This window comes from Ictidomys tridecemlineatus, chromosome 8, assembly GCF_052094955.1.
Source record: "Ictidomys tridecemlineatus isolate mIctTri1 chromosome 8, mIctTri1.hap1, whole genome shotgun sequence".
NCBI lineage: Eukaryota > Metazoa > Chordata > Mammalia > Rodentia > Sciuridae > Ictidomys > Ictidomys tridecemlineatus.
In genome coordinates this window covers 35776950-35796247 of record NC_135484.1, presented here as the reverse complement: position 1 = coordinate 35796247, position 19298 = coordinate 35776950, and the positions used below count along the sequence as shown (strand labels likewise).

At 38.2% G+C, this 19298-nt stretch overlaps 2 protein-coding genes across 5 annotated transcripts in view; both read right to left on the bottom strand.

The window, feature by feature from the left end:
- Kiaa0408 (KIAA0408 ortholog) overlaps positions 1-5046 on the bottom strand; it is a 33232-nt gene extending 28186 nt beyond the window's left edge. For both annotated transcript variants that reach the window (XM_021733315.3, XM_078019215.1), the window contains exon 1: positions 4911-5046. The gene's annotated coding sequence lies outside the window, so the exon portion shown is untranslated. The remainder of the gene's footprint in view (positions 1-4910) is intronic.
- Positions 5047-5089: 43 nt separating this feature from the next.
- Mtcl3 (MTCL family member 3) overlaps positions 5090-19298 on the bottom strand; it is a 38974-nt gene continuing 24765 nt past the window's right edge. Inside the window, exons 5-8 of one of the 3 annotated variants that reach the window (XM_078019214.1) lie at positions 10745-10816; positions 6607-7782; positions 5858-5896; positions 5129-5222 (exon numbers count right to left, since the gene is read on the bottom strand). In XM_078019214.1, coding sequence (XP_077875340.1) covers positions 5882-5896; positions 6607-7782; positions 10745-10816 — 1263 coding nt within the window. In that variant the 3' untranslated portion in view covers positions 5129-5222; positions 5858-5881. Of the gene's footprint in view, positions 5223-5857; positions 5897-6606; positions 7783-10744; positions 10817-19298 lie in introns of all 3 variants that reach the window. The other 2 variants (XM_078019212.1, XM_078019213.1) reach the window with 2 other exon arrangements.

Sequence of the window (19298 nt, the reverse complement as noted above, 5' to 3'; positions counted from 1 at the left end):
GCAAGCACTTATGATATTAACTTAGCTAAATGTAAAGGTACAAGATGTTGGACATCTTACAAAGAAAAGATGTTTTTCAGTCTTCCATATCATGTATGCATTTCATTTGTCAATACAGACAATATGGGAAGCTCAACTCTAAACATCCACAGGAGGGTACAGAAAATAAACACAAAAAGCTCATTTTTTTGATTCAATAATTTCTAGAGCTCCATCTCAGAAGAATTCAAGATATTAAAACTCTTCAAATAGTCAAGAAATTACAGCATTTCTGAATAATTTGGAGTACTTTACCACTGTGTTAAATAGTAGGTGTTCTTTAGGACAATACAGTCTAGTTGAACAGTGAGCTGTGTGAGGTGGGTTTTCTGGGGGCATATCCTTATTCATAAAGAGGTGTTACATTTGCTGCTCATATTCTTTATATACTGCTATAGCAGTACTTTACTCAAAAGGTATTCCCTGAAGTGTCTACAAAATTATCCACATTTTCACTAGGACAGCACAGGTTAGAACTGCCAGTGAATAGAGAAAACACACCATCAAGCGGAGAAGGCATGGGCAAAATGTACTAATCAATGAAGTTAACAGAAAGCAGCTTTAGAGACTTCGATTTTTGCATACTTTCAGAATGGCCAATGTGAAAAACTAGCACCACTGCTTCTCCCTCTTCCAATACAGCAATACAAAATTACAGTTTTAGAAGCATTTGGGATGTTACCACACTTCTTACTATAATTACGAGATTTTTCTACCACGCCCAGACCATAAACCATTCTTACTGAGTTCCCCCTGAAATTTCACTTTTAGGTTGCCGAGAATAACAGGACACATTCATGAAATGTTTAATTTCATTCATCAAAATATATGTGAAATCATTTCATCTACCAAAAACCAAATCAAAATTGCAAACAGAATTGAAACTATTTTTCATTAGATCTAAGTGGTATACAACTAGAATTTAAGCAGTTATGTCTTCATGGATAATGTTTTTGAATGGTACAAAACCCCATTAGTTCTAATAGTCAATAGCTAATTAATTTAAAAAAAGTTAATTTTTATCACATCCTAATACAATCTACCACAACTTTCTGTTTAACCTCTACATTCAATTAAGGCATCTGACCCAAAGCACAGCTCTACCAGAAAAGATTAGTCTGTCAGCAGATGAGAATGTAGCTACAAATACTGCACAGATATTTGGACTTAAGGCTAAGCTACCAAGTTGATATTCCAAACTTTGTTGGCATCTGATTAAATAACCATTTCTCATCCTACCATCCAAATTAAAGTGAAGAATGGGGGGAACACAGGCCAATACATATTCCAAGCTCAGCACTGAATTTTCCTTTGTTTTATGAGTTTTGAGTCATTTTAAGCTTAAAAATAGCCAACTGAATTCCTTTTTTCCTTAAATCTAGGCCAAATTAACAAAGACACTCCTTTCTAGGCCCAAGAATGCCACGCAAGGGAATTTTCTACAATAAGTTTGCTTACTCGAGTTTATTTTCAGTGGGATGCTTAAATATCTCAGCTTTAAAAGTGTAAATAACATATCCCCTTTTTCAATAACTGGGGGACACCTTTTTTTATGAACAGAGAAGTGTTTTTTCAGCACTAGCTTAATACAACAAAGATAATGCAAGCTACAGCCTCAGAGGGGAGGGGAAGGAGATGCTGGGACTCTCAGAGATCTTTGTTAACTACCCAAGTCTAGCTTCTGTGGTATAAGAGAGAGGTGTACCCTAGATATTGGGTGCCCATAGAAGAGCTCACAATTACAGGGAGAAGATAGCCAGGGAAAAGGTCACTGGCCCCCTGCATGTTCCTTGAGATACAGGTAGGTCTGAATGCCCTGATCCTGGATGCATTTAGTCTGAGGGATGTATGTATGTACACTTAAACACAACTGGAAAGCTGGCTGTGCAGTGGGTGGGCAGAGTTGAAAAGAGCTTTTCTAGAATTCAACAGAATAGTAAAGCTTCCTCACTTAAATCAGAGGACATGGCAGAATTTGTGAACAGTCAAGTTAGTTCTGTTTTAGCCTACTTTCCCCTAACCAGTATCTTATAAGGGTTCTATACATTCAAGGTATGGATGGGGTTCAAGATTCTCATGAAATTCTTCTATAAAATCAACGCCTTAGGAATTCATAAGTAAAATTAACACTCTTGTTGTCACGATGATCATAGTTACTAAAAAAAAAATCTAAAGATGAGTGTGGTGTTTTTCTTTTTTTTAATATTTATTTTTTAGAAGTAGTTGAACACAATACCTTTATTTTATTTATTTTTGTGTGGTGCTGAGGATTGAACCCAGGTCTTCACACATGCTAGACAGGCGCCCTACCGCTAAGCCACAACCCCAGCCCTGAGCCTGGTGTTTTTCATTAGCTCAGACACCTCTTTTTCTTTATTCAGGTCACAAGTTATTACTGAGGTATTTGTACCACCCTTGTATATATTTCCAGAGTCCTCTAGGAAGGCCTAGGGAGTTTATTATAATGGAATATTAGATCATCATGGGTCACCATGAGACTTAATTCAGTTTGCACATATGCTTATATCTCTGAAGGAACATGACCCTGCACTCACACTCTTCATCTTGGTTCTCCTTTCTGTTACATATGATTACTATTTCTATACTTTGATTTTGTTGGATTCAGACTCTACTGAATGACTGGAACTTTAAGATCTACTCCAACCCAGACAACTGATAATCCTGTATCCTAGTATCACATTATTGCAACCTTAGTTATGGCCATGTAGAATGTGTATACAAATTTTAGATAACTCAAATGTCTAAAGCAGTGGTTCTAGGAATTTTTTTAAAAAAATACAAAAGCCTAGATTTATATATTCAGTTTTAATTTTCATGGGGTTGGTCCCCAATTCTAAATGCATCCCAGGAACTCTGATGTGCAACTAGGATTGAAAACTATTTTGTATACATTTAAGTCTTGTTTCTTTGATAAAAGAATCTAAAATCCCAAATCCAAAGATTTCTTAAAGCCACAGAGAGTAGTAAATTGGCAAGATGCTTCTAAAGTGAATAAGGGCATGGCACACCAGGTTTCCTATATAGCTGATGTTAGCAATGTGGGCAAAAGAATAACTTGTGATATGGAATTATAGGAAGCTTTAAGTTATGACCCTTTCTTTTTAAATTCTAGAGAACTTCAAGTCATTTTCACCCCCTGCCACATTTCCATACATTTCGAAATTTTCCATAGGTAGTCGAGAACCACTACCTGCCTGGAGGTGTCTGGTTCTGAATGCCATAAACATTCCAGAAAAATTTCAGCCTCCAAATGTTTACTTTCTGTTCCTTTAAATGGGCACCTAGAGACTTATTAAAAAAAAACACCAGATTTTGGTTATTAAGGAGTTTATTATCCTTAAGATGCAACTATAAAAATTAAACACTTGAATATTAAGAGTTTAATCAAACTGAACTTATCTCATTGAATTTCTTTTTAAACTCTTAGACCTTTGAATCTCTAGGATGAAAAGCCAGAAATATGAATTGTTAGGTTCCAACTGTTGGCTAACCACTCTTCAATTCCAATCTTTCTTTTTCATGCCCCCCAAAATCAAACCAAACCAAACCAAACCTAAGCTAAAATAACACAAAGCAAAAAAAATCCTCTAAACTAAGATAAATGGTATGGAAAGTAGAATAGGTATTTTAAATTGAACTTTCAGACAGTTGTTGGTTTTTTAAAAGTTAACATTGAGAGGGAAATGGATCTCTAGGGGAAGAAGGCTATAAATGAAATCACAGTCTTTTGTAAGTTAAATTCCTGGGATTCAAATGGTCATTACCAGTATCCCGTGGCAGAGCAAGATTTTTCCACACATTATTCTCTTTGTGGATGCCAAGACACTTCACTTTATCATAGATTTTCACATCCACTAACCACCCATGAGTATTTACATGTATATACCTTCAACTAGTGCTGGAATTTCTGAATCTTGAGTGGCACTGGTGCATTCCAGGTTTTCAATGGGTAAGCTACCAAAAAGATGGACCAAATAGGAACTTGGGGTACACACAGTGTGCCAGTCTACTTCAGGTATGAGGAGACAGGGGGATACTCAGGTTCCCCAAAGTAAGTTTATATCTAGAGAGCAACTCCCACTGGAACTATGCTTCTGGCCTTGAATTGTGGTTTAATGGAATTCTAGAGAATGTATTTTTTTCCGTGCTTGAAATATTTCACATACCATATTTCTAGCATATTTCCTACTCTGAAGGCAGTTCTAAAGGATAATCTGGCAATCTGTTATAAAGGATAAGACTCCAGGCAATAAGCTCAATTAGTAATATGTGGCTCCAGGTATAGTAAGTTAAGGCAGACCCACTGGCTTGGTGAGAAGCTGATCAAATACAACAGGATGGGGAGAATTATTCTCTTCATGAACTAAGTCCTAAAACACCTTCATGCTTTCAAACTCATCTCTCCAGACAGAACATGTCAGCTTTACAACGCATTACTTAGTTTCCATGAGGGTCACATTTTATTTATTCACCATATTTTCCACAGATATTTATTGCAGATGGAAATTATCTTGTCATTCTGATGCAACTCACAATGTATTTTATTAACCTATAATTTATAGAAGTGACTATAGAATCTAATAAATGATTATAAAACCTATAATTTATAGAAATCACTATAAAATCTATTATAAAATACTTTATAAATTGGCATGATTTTTTGAACAAAATCCAACTTATGAATGTTCAGCTTTGAATTATCATGATAGTCAACTACTAAGAGATTATCTTGTCAATTACCTGTCAATAATTATCTGTACAAATATAAAGAGCAAAAATCAAGATGTAAAAGAATGAAGCAAAAACTAAGATGACTGACACCCCCCAAAAAGTCAAATTTACTTTCTTACCTGAAATATTTTGTGTTTGGCCTTCTTATTGAATTGGGAAGAGGTAAGATGAGCTGTGTCTTTTTACAGAAATAAGCAGTCTTCAGTGTTTTTACAGCATTGGTTACTACAGAAACTAGACTTCTTTTACTTCTTGTCTTGAAGGGTGAACAAAATAAAACAAACTGAAAATACTACAATGAATGGTAAATGATGAAAGATTTACAGTACAAAAAACAGTGTAAAAAGGAAGACAAGTTTAAATATTGTTGTGTAAGACAGCGATGAAAATAATACAAGAATGAGAATAAGTAAAATGATAGGCTGGAACATCTGGGAAGGTAAATGCAAAGACAAAGAGAAGAGTTAATTAATAATAATTTTTAAAACTTTCATTCATATTAACTAATTAAGGTATTCATTCAACTTAAAATAAGGAATTCTCCCATAAACCTATATTTACAAAATCTAAAGCCATAATTATACACAATGCTTTTTCTTGATTTACTTCTACTTTTTTCTAAGGATATAATGGGAAAAAAAAATCACATGCTCACAATATTAAAAATCTACAACAAGGAAACTAAAAACTAAGTATTTGATAAAATAAATAGAAAAAAGTAAGCTTTAACTTTTCAAAATCCAACAAATTTCATCATAAAACTTTTTTTTTTTTCATGGCAAAGCACAGCAACATGCAAGATAAATAAGCAATGGGGTTGAAATTAGCTAGCTGCAACTAACAGGCAGTTAATCTCTGTCATGCTTATGTGCATAAACTAATTTTTAAATATAAAATGTCTTGCGGTCTAAAAAGCCATGCATGCTGTTGTTCTTCCATGGGTTCTCCAGTGGATACAGGACACTGGGCTTGCCATAGGGGACAGCACTACCTTTTTTGTTTCACAAATTTTCTTTTATGTGGTTAACTTTGACAAAATGCATTGGTCTTTCAGTGGCCACCATACCTGGCCAAAGCAGCTCAGTCCAATTCATCCGGTGTGCCTCTACAAATCAGGATGGAGGAAAAATGCTGGTTTTCCCTGTTCTGGAATAGTTGTTACTATTTTTCTGAGTTAGTTTTGCCTTAAAGCTATGGTGTAATACAATCGTATTGGTCCTGGGATTCTCCATTATAAAACTGGCAATGATTGTCTCTAGAAATAATCATGTAACATCAACTTATAGTACAGGGGTGGCATCTATTTGTCCCTTTTGGTAGGTCTCTAGGCCAAGATGGGTCTCCTTCCCACTGGTAGTTCTCCATCAATTGTTTTTGTTCAGAAACTTTAAAAAAAAAAATCTTAAACTCAATTTGAATCTTGACTCAAAAACCTGAAATTGACATTTGAAGATTCCTGTTGAGGATCTTCTTGTCACACAGTAAAGTAATATTGAAAAATGCTGACCTTCTAAAATAATATATATTAAAAATCCTTGAAACTTTACCCAAAAACTTGAGTGTGATGGTGTTAAAATTTCCCTTTAAATGAAACAGGGGAAAGAGTTACCAAGTGATTGGGATACAGAAATCTCAGGCCTGAATCAGGAGCGTGAAAAAAGAAGAGCCCCGTGGGCCATCAAACCCATTAGGCTCTGAGCTAGGACTTCCTTAAGGTGGGGTCTGGTGTTCAGGCCGTGGAGACCACCCACGAGGGACCACAGCTCCAAGGGCCAGCCTTGCCATCGCCATGGCTCGCAATAGGCAGAACTGTACCTGACTCACGGATATGGGCTCCTCGGCGCCAAGGTCGTCCGCGGATTTGGGCACCTCCAGGCGGTCGATGAAGGTCTGCAGCTCCTTGCGAAAGGCCTTCATCTGCGCGTTGATGCGGTAGAGCAGCTCATGCTCCCGGATGCGGCTGCCGTCGTCCTCCTCATCCATCAGTCCGAACAGGTCCCCGTTGGTCACATAGATGCGCGCCTCGGTGATGATGGTGCTGGTGTCGGCGATGAGCCGGTCGATGGTCTTGCCCAGGCGTTCGGCCTCAGAACGGATGTCCTTCATCTGCTGCCTGTCGGAGAAGCTCTTGGGCCAGGGACCTGGCGCAGGGTAGAAGGAGCGGGTGGGCGTGAGGCAGCGGATGTTCCGCACCTCCTCCGAGTCGCTCTCGCCACCGATGGGCCCTTCCCGCTTGCGGTGCGGTGGCCGCGAGTCATCGTCGCTCTCTTTCTTGCCCGCGTCGCTCTCAGCGTCGCTGTCGCGGGGGCTGCCACGGATGCCCAAGTGCGAGGCCAGGTCGTAGCGCTGCATGTTGGACATGAGCACGCGGTTCTCATACTGTAGCTGCATGACCTTGCCGCTGAGCTCGTTGATCTGCAGGCGCGCAGCCTTCAGCTCCTCCTGCAGGGCCTCCGTCTTGGCGCTGTCATGGTGTCGGGCACTGTCGTGGCTTCCAGACTTGTACTTGTACTTATTCAGTTCCGCAGTTATGCGCTTGTTCTGCTCCTCCAAGTCTGCCACGTTCCTCCGCAGCAGCTCTGTTTCGTCCTCCACCAGCTGCAGGTGCTGCCGCAACTCAGAAAGGGATTCACTCTGTTCCCTCATGAGAGGGTTGGACGACCCATTGAAGTCATCGCCCCTGAGGTCGTCCAGTTCAGCCTTCAGGCCTCTGTTCTCCACCTCCAGTTCAACGATTTTCCTGCCCAGGATGTTGGCCTCTTCCTCCACCAACCTCAGCCTAAGCTTGAGCTCCGCCTCCCTGGTACTAGGAGGACCCCCAGCTTCTCCTTTGGGCAAGGGACTGTCCAGATCCCCATAAAATGATCTGTACTTCTGCAGCTCATGTTCGAATCTGTCCTTTTCTTTATCGATCTTGGCCATTTTCTTTCTCATCAAAGCAGCTTCTTCTTTAACGAACTGCAGCTGGCATTTCAGATCTTCATTGTCCTCCTCATTTAGGGAAAAGAGGGAAAAGGATAAAAGATCATTTTTTATGTAAATAAAGAAAACAAGAAAGGACATCTGCAAAAACATTTTTTTTTTTGTAAATAAGATTTAATGACACATAGAAGTAGATGCTGTGTGTTTTCTCCAAACCATTTACATTCTTTGTCCAGGGAAAGATTAGGATACTATTAGATCCTAGAAACACAAGGAAAGGAATATACAACAAAACAAAACAAAAAGCTGGTCATCACTATTCGGAGATCATTATGTTGTAATTGCACACAATTGTTTGGTGGTCATTTAAGAATGTTCTTTTTGTTTATTTTTTATATGGTTGAATTTCCTTAACTGTAATAAATATGAAACCTATTTACTCTAAAGAACATGGTAAGTATGCACCTACTCACTTGCATTTATTAGGCAACTACTTTGATTCAGATACTGTAAAGTTCTTTACAAATAAGACCAATTTTAATACTCAAAATAAATTTCTTAGGTAGGCATTAAGATTCCTGGTTTAAAGATGTCTAGGGAGTTGTTCAAGGTTAAACAGCTAACAAGTGGGAAAGAAGATGAATTTTGAGTTCAGTTGTTTGAGATTAGGGGTCATGATCACTCTGCCTTGCAGAAAACAATCTTTCCATCATCGTGATTTAAAGAATTATTTTAAAGTCAACTTTAGGGAAAAGTCTGACACCCGAAAGGTCCCTCCAAGGAGAATAGTGAAACCATTTACATCATTTTTAAAATAGGCTGCACTGCCACGATTCTGAAATGGATAGAGTTGGTTCTACCTGTTGAAAGGATAATTCACTAGACCCTGTATAAAGTCCTCTCACACATTCTTATGACAACTATCAAAGCCTTGTCATTTAACTAAACTGAATAGTAATAAAGTAGAAATGGAAATCCACTTTTTCTGAGTTTTTACAGAAGTGCATTATTATATATAAAAATGTTTCCCAAGGTTAATTGCCTAAAATTCTTCTAAATATGTACTCTGGGCTGTTTAACTTCTGTGGGCTTTGGTTTCCTTATTTTATACATTTTATTTATTTATTTACTTATTTATTTGCAATGTTGGGGATTAAACCCAAGGTCTTGTGCATGCTAGGCAAGCGCTCTACCACTGAGCTATCCCTCAGTCCTCCTCATTTTAAAGTGAAAATAAAAATGCCTTCCTTACCAAGCACTCAGAGGCCCCTGTGTTTGAGCTATATTTTGGTAAAGAACTAGGGGAAGATGAGGAGAAAAACGAGCTGCTTTCAAAGATGCTCAGTAAGTATGGCCCAGACTCTTTGAGATGGAAGAGAAGGTGAACAGGGCACAGGCCTCCCACCGTCCTGTCTGCTAATGGGAGTGTAAAGTGGTAGGAGCTGCTGATCTGAAAGTCTGAATACCACATTCCTTCTGTCACTATATCTCCATGTCTGCCTCTTGTATAGAGGATTCCTAAGCCAGCAGAGCACAAGTTAGTAAGCATAAGCACAGTCTATATTCAGGCTGATTAAAAAAAAAAACATATTCCTTGCACTGCACATGCTGACTCTAGAAAAGAAGCACAAAAGAAAAATAGGATGAGGGGGCAAAATTAAAGAAAGCAGATGTATTGGTTTGTCTACTTTCCTTTACAAGGGATTTAGGGGAAAGGATGGATGCACAGAGAGAAGAGGTGATGAAAGAACATCACCAGGGCATAGAGGAGGAAAAGAGGGTAAGCCACATAGAGCTTTGAAAAGAGAATCCATTTCAAAGGGGAGAGAATCTGTAAGTGAATGCCTTGGGATCAAGGACACATAACCAAGGTTAAGATCACATCAGCAGAGGAACCAATGGAAACTCTGAAGCTCTGAGCTTGGGTATCTCCAAGAAGAGAGGAGGGAGCTGGGCATGGTGGTGCATACCTGTAATTCCAGAGACTCAAGAGCTGAGGCAGGAGCATCTCAAGTTTGAGGCTAGTCTCAGCAACTTATCGAGACCCTATCTCAAAATGAAAAATAAAAAGGGTTGGGGATGTAGTTCAGTGGTAAAGCATCCCCTGGGTTCAATCCCCAGTACTGGGGATGAAGGAAAATAGAAAGAGAGAAAAGGTGAGAGAGAGAGAGAGGTCGGGGGAGGGAGAGAGAAGAGCAGAGAAAAAGAGGAAAAGGGAAAATAATATATATGTAATGGTCATGCTTTAAAAAATAGATCAGATCAACTTTTACAATACTACTTTAAAGTTCTCTAATGAGAAAACACGTTGTAATGTTTTTTTTTTTAAATAGTGCTACATATCCCAATTTACATGTTTAAAGTCAATATCTAGCTAAGTGTTTTTGGAGACCATAATGTCACTTCTGTCCCCAATATTTCCTATTCTGTTTTACAATCTTCTTCATCATCACCTGCTCACCTTGGAAGCAGAGCTAGTCTTTTCTGTGGCTGTGTTTCTAAAGTTCTTAACAAGCCCATAATGAGAACATCTTTTTAATTTTATTTTTATTCCTCTGTTTCCTTTCCTTTTGCTTCTCCTATCATTGGTTTAGAGAATTACTTCCTTCTTAGGTTCTCTAAAGACATCATAAGCCTCTCTCTTCCTTCTACCATCCCTTCCTACAGCATTGCATTTTTACTCTCCTGTTACTATAGGAACAGCCATTCCATTGACCTTATTAATTATGAAAGAAAGAGATTAGCACCCTGCATACAGCTCTCAAATACAGTAGCACATAAAAGACTAATGATATGTTGCTGTGTGCTTACAATGTAAAAGCAATTATAATGGAGCTCTTACTGATGTTTTCTGAGCAAATGTACTGAATACTTTATGCCACCTGTGTCCACAGCTACATAACTGATATGCATAATGTGACTATGTTTTGCATAAGTCTACTTTGCCATTCTGCCGATTTAAAAATATAGCTTATTACTATATACATTTACAGTTGCTTTACATGCAAGTTGAAATTTTATTTCCACATACCTCTGTGGGAGTCTGTTGAGCCTTTTTTTCAGATTTTGGCAAATCTTTGCTTCCTCTTCTTTTTAAGGATAACTGAAACAAAGCATGAATATGTTTAGTTTGGTAAACTACAATTTTTTAGTTAAACTAAAATCTTAATTCAATTTGTTTTAAATGTCCTAATCTCATATGACAAAACCAAGACAAAAAGTTCAATTAATAACTATACAAGGAGAAAAAGTATCCAAAACAGATAGAGTAAGATATAGTTTTACTTTAAACTGAGATAAAGAAAACAGTAGAATGTACCTGGCAATTATCTGATTAATTTGATAAATATAGGAAGCTTACTGTAAAAATGCAGAAAAGAACTGAATTCAAAAATGTAGTTCAATGAGTCAATATGCTATATAGTTCTAATGAAGGCAAATGCTTGTTAATATTCCACATCAGTAAAGAAAATTAAAGGGAGATTAAGTTATTTCCAGTGTTGGAGTTAAGTTGAAACAAGCTTGCAAAGACAAATTTTCAGTGCATTTATGTAGGATTTAAAGACTCACATTCTTCATTCGACAAACATCTATGCAAACAAGCATGGAACATACACATGTAATGTAATAGGGAGTGATATGGATGTGGTGAAATAAGAGGGCATGTTCCATCTTAGGGAGTAGGTGGACTGGAGCAGCTCCAGGATACAGGAATGTGAACTTTCTCAGGAAAATCTGGGAATTTTCATTGCTATGTAAAAATCTCCTACATTTTACTATCAGGTCCTAATTAAAATTCAAACAAGCACTTATAGGATACTAACTAGTCCCAAACTGTTTCATGGACCAGCAACAAATAATCTTTGATGCTCAGTTCTGTTTCTCACACCAATACAGCAAGTGCTGGTAAATGCCATGCATTAGGCTCTGTGAAGCAGAGACTTTTCCTTAGGGTAGCGTCACCTCCATTAGAATAATAATGCTTGCCACTTGGAAGACTGTAGAAACATACTTGCTGAACTAATGAGTAATATCAACTATGAAGTTCTGAAGTTAAAAAGAAGGATGACAGAAGTGGAGACTGACAGTAAAAGCAGAAATGGCTTCTCAGAATGGGAGACTTCGTGAATTTGTAAAGACTGAAATTATAATTCTTTACATGTCAATGTCTAACCCATGTCCACCATTAAATGAAGGAATATTGTTTTGATAAGTTCTTTTTTTTTTTTGACGAAAAGACAAAGAAGAACAAATTTAGAAGAGGAAACGTTTATTTGGGGGCTCCCAGTGACAGAGGTCTTAAGACAGCTGGCTTCATTTCTTGGGGCCTGAGGAGAGGCAGAACATCATGGCAGAAGAGTGTGGCCGAGGAATACAGCTGGGGATATGGCATGCAGGAAGCAGAGAGAAACAGACTCCATCGACCAGGGACAAAATATATATCCCAAAAGCACAATCCCAATCATCTACCTCCTCCAGCTCCATCCTACCTGCCTTTGGTTACCACTTAGTTAATCCCTATCAGGGGATCAATTCACTGATTTGGTTAAGGCTCTCAAAACCCAATCATTTCACCTCTAAACCTTCTTGAATTGTCTCACACATGAGCTTTTGGGGGACATCTAATATGGAAACCATAATACATACTTAGGCACAGATGGCAGGGAGAATAAGATATTGTTGCAACTGTTGTTATTCAGTATGCAGTGAAAGGACCCAGAGATAAGCAGTCCATGTGATTATTCATTCTAGTTCTTTCCAGAAAGATGTTCTCTATGTTGCTTGTATAATATTTTTTTTAATAAATGAAACTTATCATATCTGAAAGTGATTTATGAATCAAATAGCAAAAACAATCCCAAGAATACTAAGAATATATTGAGCTGAAGAGGGAACCTAGAACACTCTAGGTGGTCTACTTATAAGAAACACTAAATTCATCTTACTAAATATTTTTAAGGGCTTTGATATTGAATTCATTTCATTATATGTGTATTTAGTAACTATTAATGCACTTCATAAGGTGCCTATGCCACAACAATAATAAAATGACATCTCAGTTCTCTTGGGGTTTCCAGATTCCTCAATATGGTCTGTTCAGTCTGCAACTCACTACTGTGGGACAAAAGCAATGATAACATAAAGATGATAATTACTAGCATTGATTGAATATTAAATTCATGTCAAACACTTTACATACATTATCTTGACGAATTTTTAAAACAACCCTTTAAACTCCCTTTGCAGATGGTTAACCTAAGCCTAATAAAGGTAGATAAATTATCTAAAGCAGGGGTTCTCAAAATGTGATCACCAGAAAGCATCATAATGTCAAAGTTGTTGGAAAAGACTTGCCCCAGTGATCTATGACTTAAACCCTGTCAGTGATTCTGATGCCAATGTTCCCACTGTCTAAAGTTACTGCTTGCTAAACAGCAGACTCAGACCTTCATCCAAGTCCCTCTGATCTCTGGGATCTATTATATTTCAGAGGAGAAAGGCTTAATCCGGTCTGGGGCTGAAGACAGTTGGGTAACAAGTCATGATTTTCAGAATGAAGTAACAGCTTCATCTCAAATGTGGTAGATAAGTGGTAATGAAAGAGATAAAAGAAAAGGAACACAATATTTTGTGGAAAAAAGAAAGAAGAAGGAAGAGAAAGAGGAGAAGAGAAAAAAAGAAGGAAGAAGAGCAGGAGGAAGAGGAGAAGGAGGAGGAGAAGGAAGAAGAAGGAGGAGGGGAAAGAAAATCTAGCACACAAAGAAAATCCAGTATAATTGAGACTTGCTGGTGTCAAAGGTCAAATTTTGAGGACATAAAATAAAGTTTGGATTTTATCTCATGCAACTGAACAACTGTTCTAAGGCTAACTAGGAGCAGGGATGGGTTTTAAACAAGGGCCATCATGGACTGACATTGTTAAGATGGCCAGAGGTGGTGGTGCACACCTATGATTCCAGCCATTCAAGAGGCTGAGGTAGTAGGATCACAAGCTCAAGGCCAGCCTCAGCAGATTAATAAGACCCTCAGTAACTCAGGGAGACCCTGTCTCAAAAAGGACTGAGGATGTAGCTCATGGTAAAGCACTCCTGTTTCAATCTCCAGTACCCGAAACAACAACAACAAACAAAAAACCCAAAGATTTGGGTAGAAGTCCAGAAGATCATGAGAGAAAGGAATGACATTCAAGGGTTATGAGGGAAAGTACAATCAATTTCTGGGAACTTCGTCTTTGGTCCTTGTGTTTCATCTACTCCACAGACATGTTGAGTTTCTGGCATAAACATGTACTGGAAGGTCAACCAATGCGACTAAGAAATATCTTACTCTCTCGCTAAAGAGCTAACTATACGTGATGACTAAAAAGGAGGAGGCACAATTAACTAAGAGCGACAATTGAACAACAAACAAAAGACTGAGAGAATAACGGGAGAAGTGATGATTCCAGACTCAGGAAATCAGGGAAAATTATTCAAGAGGGCTGCCGTTGGAAGGACGTGTAAAATTTCAACAGACACAAAACTGAGTAAATAACAGCAGGAAAAATAAGGAGGAATGAGTGTGACTAAGAGATGCACCAACTTCTGAAGATAAGTAAAGAAGATAGAACCACTGTAGAGATGGGGGTAGAAGAAGACGCTGGAAAGACTGAGGTCAGCTTGTGGGACTGAGAGATTTAGAGTTTAGCCTGTAGGCAATGTTAAAATGAGAACTCTGAATTAATACAGAAGGAATACTGTATTGTTTCCTAAGAGGCATTTTCTACTTTACTTTTATTTAAATACCATTCAAATTGGGTGTTAAACTTGAATGAAGCTCTGAAAAGAGGTTTCCCTTGAATAAAGGTACATTGTCTTAAGGTGTCTCAAGGACTGCTAAGGCTTCTAAGTGTCACATTCAAATTTCTAATAAACATTTAATCATCTTTTATTATTCCAATAAGTTTTTATTGACTTTCTGACTTCTATGAAACAAAGTTGTGAGATTTATAAGGTTAGAGAAAGAAAGTCAGTCTGAACAATCCCTTTCCTATAAGGAAAAAACTGTCATTTCCACTGTTACCATCCTGCCCGACCTTTATCTTCTACATCTAGTGACCTCTATGAGGGGAACATGTGGGAGGCTAGAACAAATCTCAGATTTTCATGCTTCTTGGCAAACCAGGCACTTCAAATGGTTATCCAGAAAAAATGTGTTGAAAACATTTCTTGTCCATTTCTTAATTCTTCACATTCCCAGCCTCAGATTATCCAAAAGAGAAGGCTGTTCTTTTTAGCAATGAGAAGGCCAGGAATTAGAGAGTTTTGACAATAATTATGTTTGCACAGCAATTACATAAAATGGATGGTTTGTGTTCTAAAAATGTTTTCAGATTGCCTTTCTTTCTCAATTGATTTCTGGTGCACTTACTAATAGGTAGCATTTTTAAGTCTTTAGTAAATAAACCTACCTAAAATGCTACCAAAAGGTATGTATATATGGACATGTATGACATGTGTATGTGCATAAAATCAGATTGATCCATTTGTATGGTGATTAAATCAAGAAGAATAGCTTATATTTAATATCTAGGACTTAAGTATGTGCCATGACTTGGCTGAGTACTTTACATGTATCTACTCATTTAATCTGAACACAGCCTTATGAGTTAGACATCATATTCTGAAGTACACAAAGGACAAAGAAGAAATCACCCAACTAGTAAGTGATTGAACCAGAAGCCAGTTTCAGAACTCTGGCTCTGACAGCTACATTACCTTGTGGTTCCAAGGGGAGAACATTGTAAACTAGCAGACAGGGTTTTATTATTTCTGAGCATATCCTTTTCTATGCTCTCTGGGCATGGCCAAAGGTTGGGACACTGATTGACATATTCTACACATGTGTAACATGTCTTTGTATTTTCAACATAGGAGTCAGCAGAGGTGACATACAGACTTACTGCTTCTCATAGTCAATCTGTCACATTAAGAGGGAGGCCCAGGGATATCTGACTGAAGGTTGGAGGAAAACCCGAAGACAGAGGACTCTGTCTCCACCAGGTCCAGGAGGGGCTCTATTCCCTGATATCTTTCTCCTTTCCTTCAGTTACATTCTTAACACTTAACCCAGAGAGACTGGTAGAGACAGGACTGGTGAAGAGGCCTAGAGACCTTGCTCAGGAACACACTGTCCGCTCTCATCCTAGAAGAGAGACAGGATTCCAAACTTTATACTAAGCCATGCCTCAGAGGGCCACAGGGGAATGTAGGGGAGAGGGAGACACATGCCAGGGTAATTAGGCCATGCCATTCTCTTCCACAAAATCTCCTAGTGGTTTTCCATTTTGCTCGGTTAGAGCGGTGCTTAACTAAGACAGCAGATGTTGATTCCGCAGTGTATTTATTCTAATAACATCCTATAAAGACTTGATCAGTCTTTTCAAAACATATTCTTGGGCTGGGGGCACAGTTTCTAAAGCTCCCCCAGTGAGAGAATGGTTGGCTCTGTGAACCACTATCCTGCTCTGCAGTAGACCCACTCGAATTTCAAGCAAGCACTTCAACCTCACCGCCCTCACTCTCTTCCTGGCTTTCTTTCCTCTATTTGAACTGGACATCTTTGCAGTTCCTCAAAGATGTCAAGCACAGTCCAGATTTGGGGCCAGTGAGCTATAGTTACCTTTGCCTGTAACATTCCATTCTCCCCTCATATACTCTCGGGACCCACTTGCACCCTTGCTTCAGGGACCTAAAACTGGAGACTAGGTCAGACTACTTTGCATAAAACCACACACACCTCCTCCATTCTCTTCCACTGCAAGTTCTCTGTCTCCCTAATCCTGCTGCATTTTTCTCCATAGTTCTTCTCACCATCTGAACTGGGCTTGTTTTGTGCTTTCCTCCTCACTCTGAAAATAAAAGCTCCACAAGAACAGGCTCCTGGCACTGATCTCTGTCATAACCTCTGCTCTTGGAGGAATAGTGGCACAAAGTGGGTACTCATTCAATGTCATCTCCTTCAGCCTTATTTTGTACATAGGTTTGTTCTGGAGGCATTGCAAGAAGTTGGCAAATGATTAAAACAAAGAAAAACCCACAAACAAAAAGGTCCACTTTAAAATTTCCATTTGAAGCTGAAAAAGTATAAATGTCTCATTCAACTGTTTCAACAACAAGAACAACAACAAAAAACTAAAGGACAAAAATGTTCGAACTGAAATGCATTAAAACAGGACATAAAACCTATGTCATCCTACTCTACTATTTTGCTTGATTTTTTTTTTTTTTTTTTTTACCAATCCATTTTTACAACTGTCACCAATTAAGATTCTGGATCTCAAAATCATTTGGAAAGACACCTAGTACAAGTATTCTTTGATGGCCGTGTTGCCTGGGTGGCTTCTACTTATCAGCCGCTCCTGTGATTTCTCGTTTGTCACTGGCCGTCCATTGGCCCTCCAAGTGCCTGCACACCTCTGCCTCTATCTTCACGCCCTCAAGTTCAGGTCCAGGGACTCTTCTCTAAGCTGTTCTATGGTCTCTCTTCTTTGCCTTCAGTCATAGCGTAAGAGGAACTTGGGTAGAAGTCAGGTCAGTGGGTTTTTTGATTCTTTCATTTTCCTTTGTTGTCCAGCAATGTGATCATTCTGATGTGATATATTACTTCTTTCCATGCCATGTAACTCACTAAGGATTTACAAAAAACCTAATCCGGGAATTATAGGTATAAAGACATCTAACCTTTGACTCCAATTAGTGTCTATTATGTATTAGTGATGAAGGTTTTCCATAGTAAAGTGTTTACAAAAAAGTGACATTATCTTTTTGCTCCAGATAGGCAGCTCTGTTTGTAATAACCCCACAAAAAGGCACAGTGAAGTTCTGTCCCTCTTTAAACTGGGTTGATTTTGTGACTTGCTTTGACTAATAATATGTCATGGGAGAGATGGCAGGCTAGCTGTGAGTCAACTTTCGTGATCCCTTATATACTACTGGGTTGTTTATCTTAGAAAGCTGCTGCCCCAAATATTAGATCTGGACCAGCCTGCTTGATGAAATGAGTCACGTGGCCCCATTGTTCCCATTGCCTGAGTCCACAGCCAGTCAACGTATATGAGCAGAGCCTCCTAGGTGATTATAAGCCGACCACAAATACACGTACAGGCCCCTCTGAGGCCAGAATAATCTAAAAAATGGACCACAGAATTATTATGAGATAAGAAAGAAAATTGCTGTTTTAGCCACTAAGTTTTAGGCTCATTTGTTATACAGCAAAAGCTAACTGATACATTTACCATACATATTTCACCACTGGGATTGAAAAAAAAAACACTAGACTAATGAGCTTTGTACATATTTACAAAAAATATTCCTTTTGCCAACCCTAGGAAAAAAACAAAAAAGTAAACCTTTAGGAGAAAAAGTTGAAAGGGGTAATCAAATATGGGATAAATGAAGATCACTGTAATTTCCTTGTATTTTTCCCCTGCCTTTGCCAATGTTTTGATTCCAGAAAAGACTTTAATGAAACTGAGCACTAAAAGTTGTTTTCAAAGCTCACCTTTTAATTCTAAATTGCAGATTCTTCTTTTAATAAAAGCAGGTGTTCAATTAGCACCATAGGTGTGATATGAGTTAAAAGCTAATAAAGTTCATCAAACATTTAAGCTTATTCCTGGGCCTGGATCAGCACCTTTTAAAAGTATTTCTTTCAGTTTGAACTTGGATTTTACTCTTCATTTTCAGGAAAAGGAGGTGTACATCTTCACATTGCCCCCCCCCCATCTCAGCTTCTAATTTAAATCTATCAATTCCAACCTCAGCATTAGCAAATTTTGTCTTTCTGTTTTTATAATTCTCCTATGCAGGGGAAGAAAAATAACTTCAATTTTCACAAAACTCTCTAAGCCAGAGTTGAGACATAAAGACAAATGGAAAAAGAGCTGTATCCTGAAAATTCTCAAACGTAATTTAAGGATCACATTCTCTAAGCTTCTACTGGTAGTTAAGGAGGACAGGATTTAGAAAAGAATAGAAAGATGACAGTAGGAAAAGAAAGCCATCCCTAATTCATCTACTCCAAGAGTTAAAATTGAAAATAAGGTAATTAATTGACATTTTAAACCTGGGATTTATCCCCAGAAGGTAAGAATAAATGAAAAACCTGTGGACTTTTCATTATCACTGAAGATGGTGATGCCCTTTTGGGCAGGGTCACAAAGAAAAATGTCAGAGATGGAGAGTTATATGTGGCAGGCAGGTGTCTACGTCATGAAGACGGAGACCCAAATCTACAACAAACAAATCAGCCTTCTTCCACCAATGCCTTTGTCCTTTCTCCCATCTCATAAGCCCAACCCCATTCCTATCTTCTGAGCTGGGAGACTGCCAAATTTATTTTTTCTTATTTCCAGTGAATGCCTAAATAAAAGTAACTTTTAAAAGCTGAATAAACTATTTTTCTGCTCTAAAATTTTTGATCCAATGCCAAATTAAAGTTGCCAGAATCAAGTTATTAGTTTAACTTTTAATATAATGTTTCAAGTAAAAGTATCCAGTGAATTTTCCTTTCCTTGGCTTCTCCATCATTTTCCCATTGTCCTA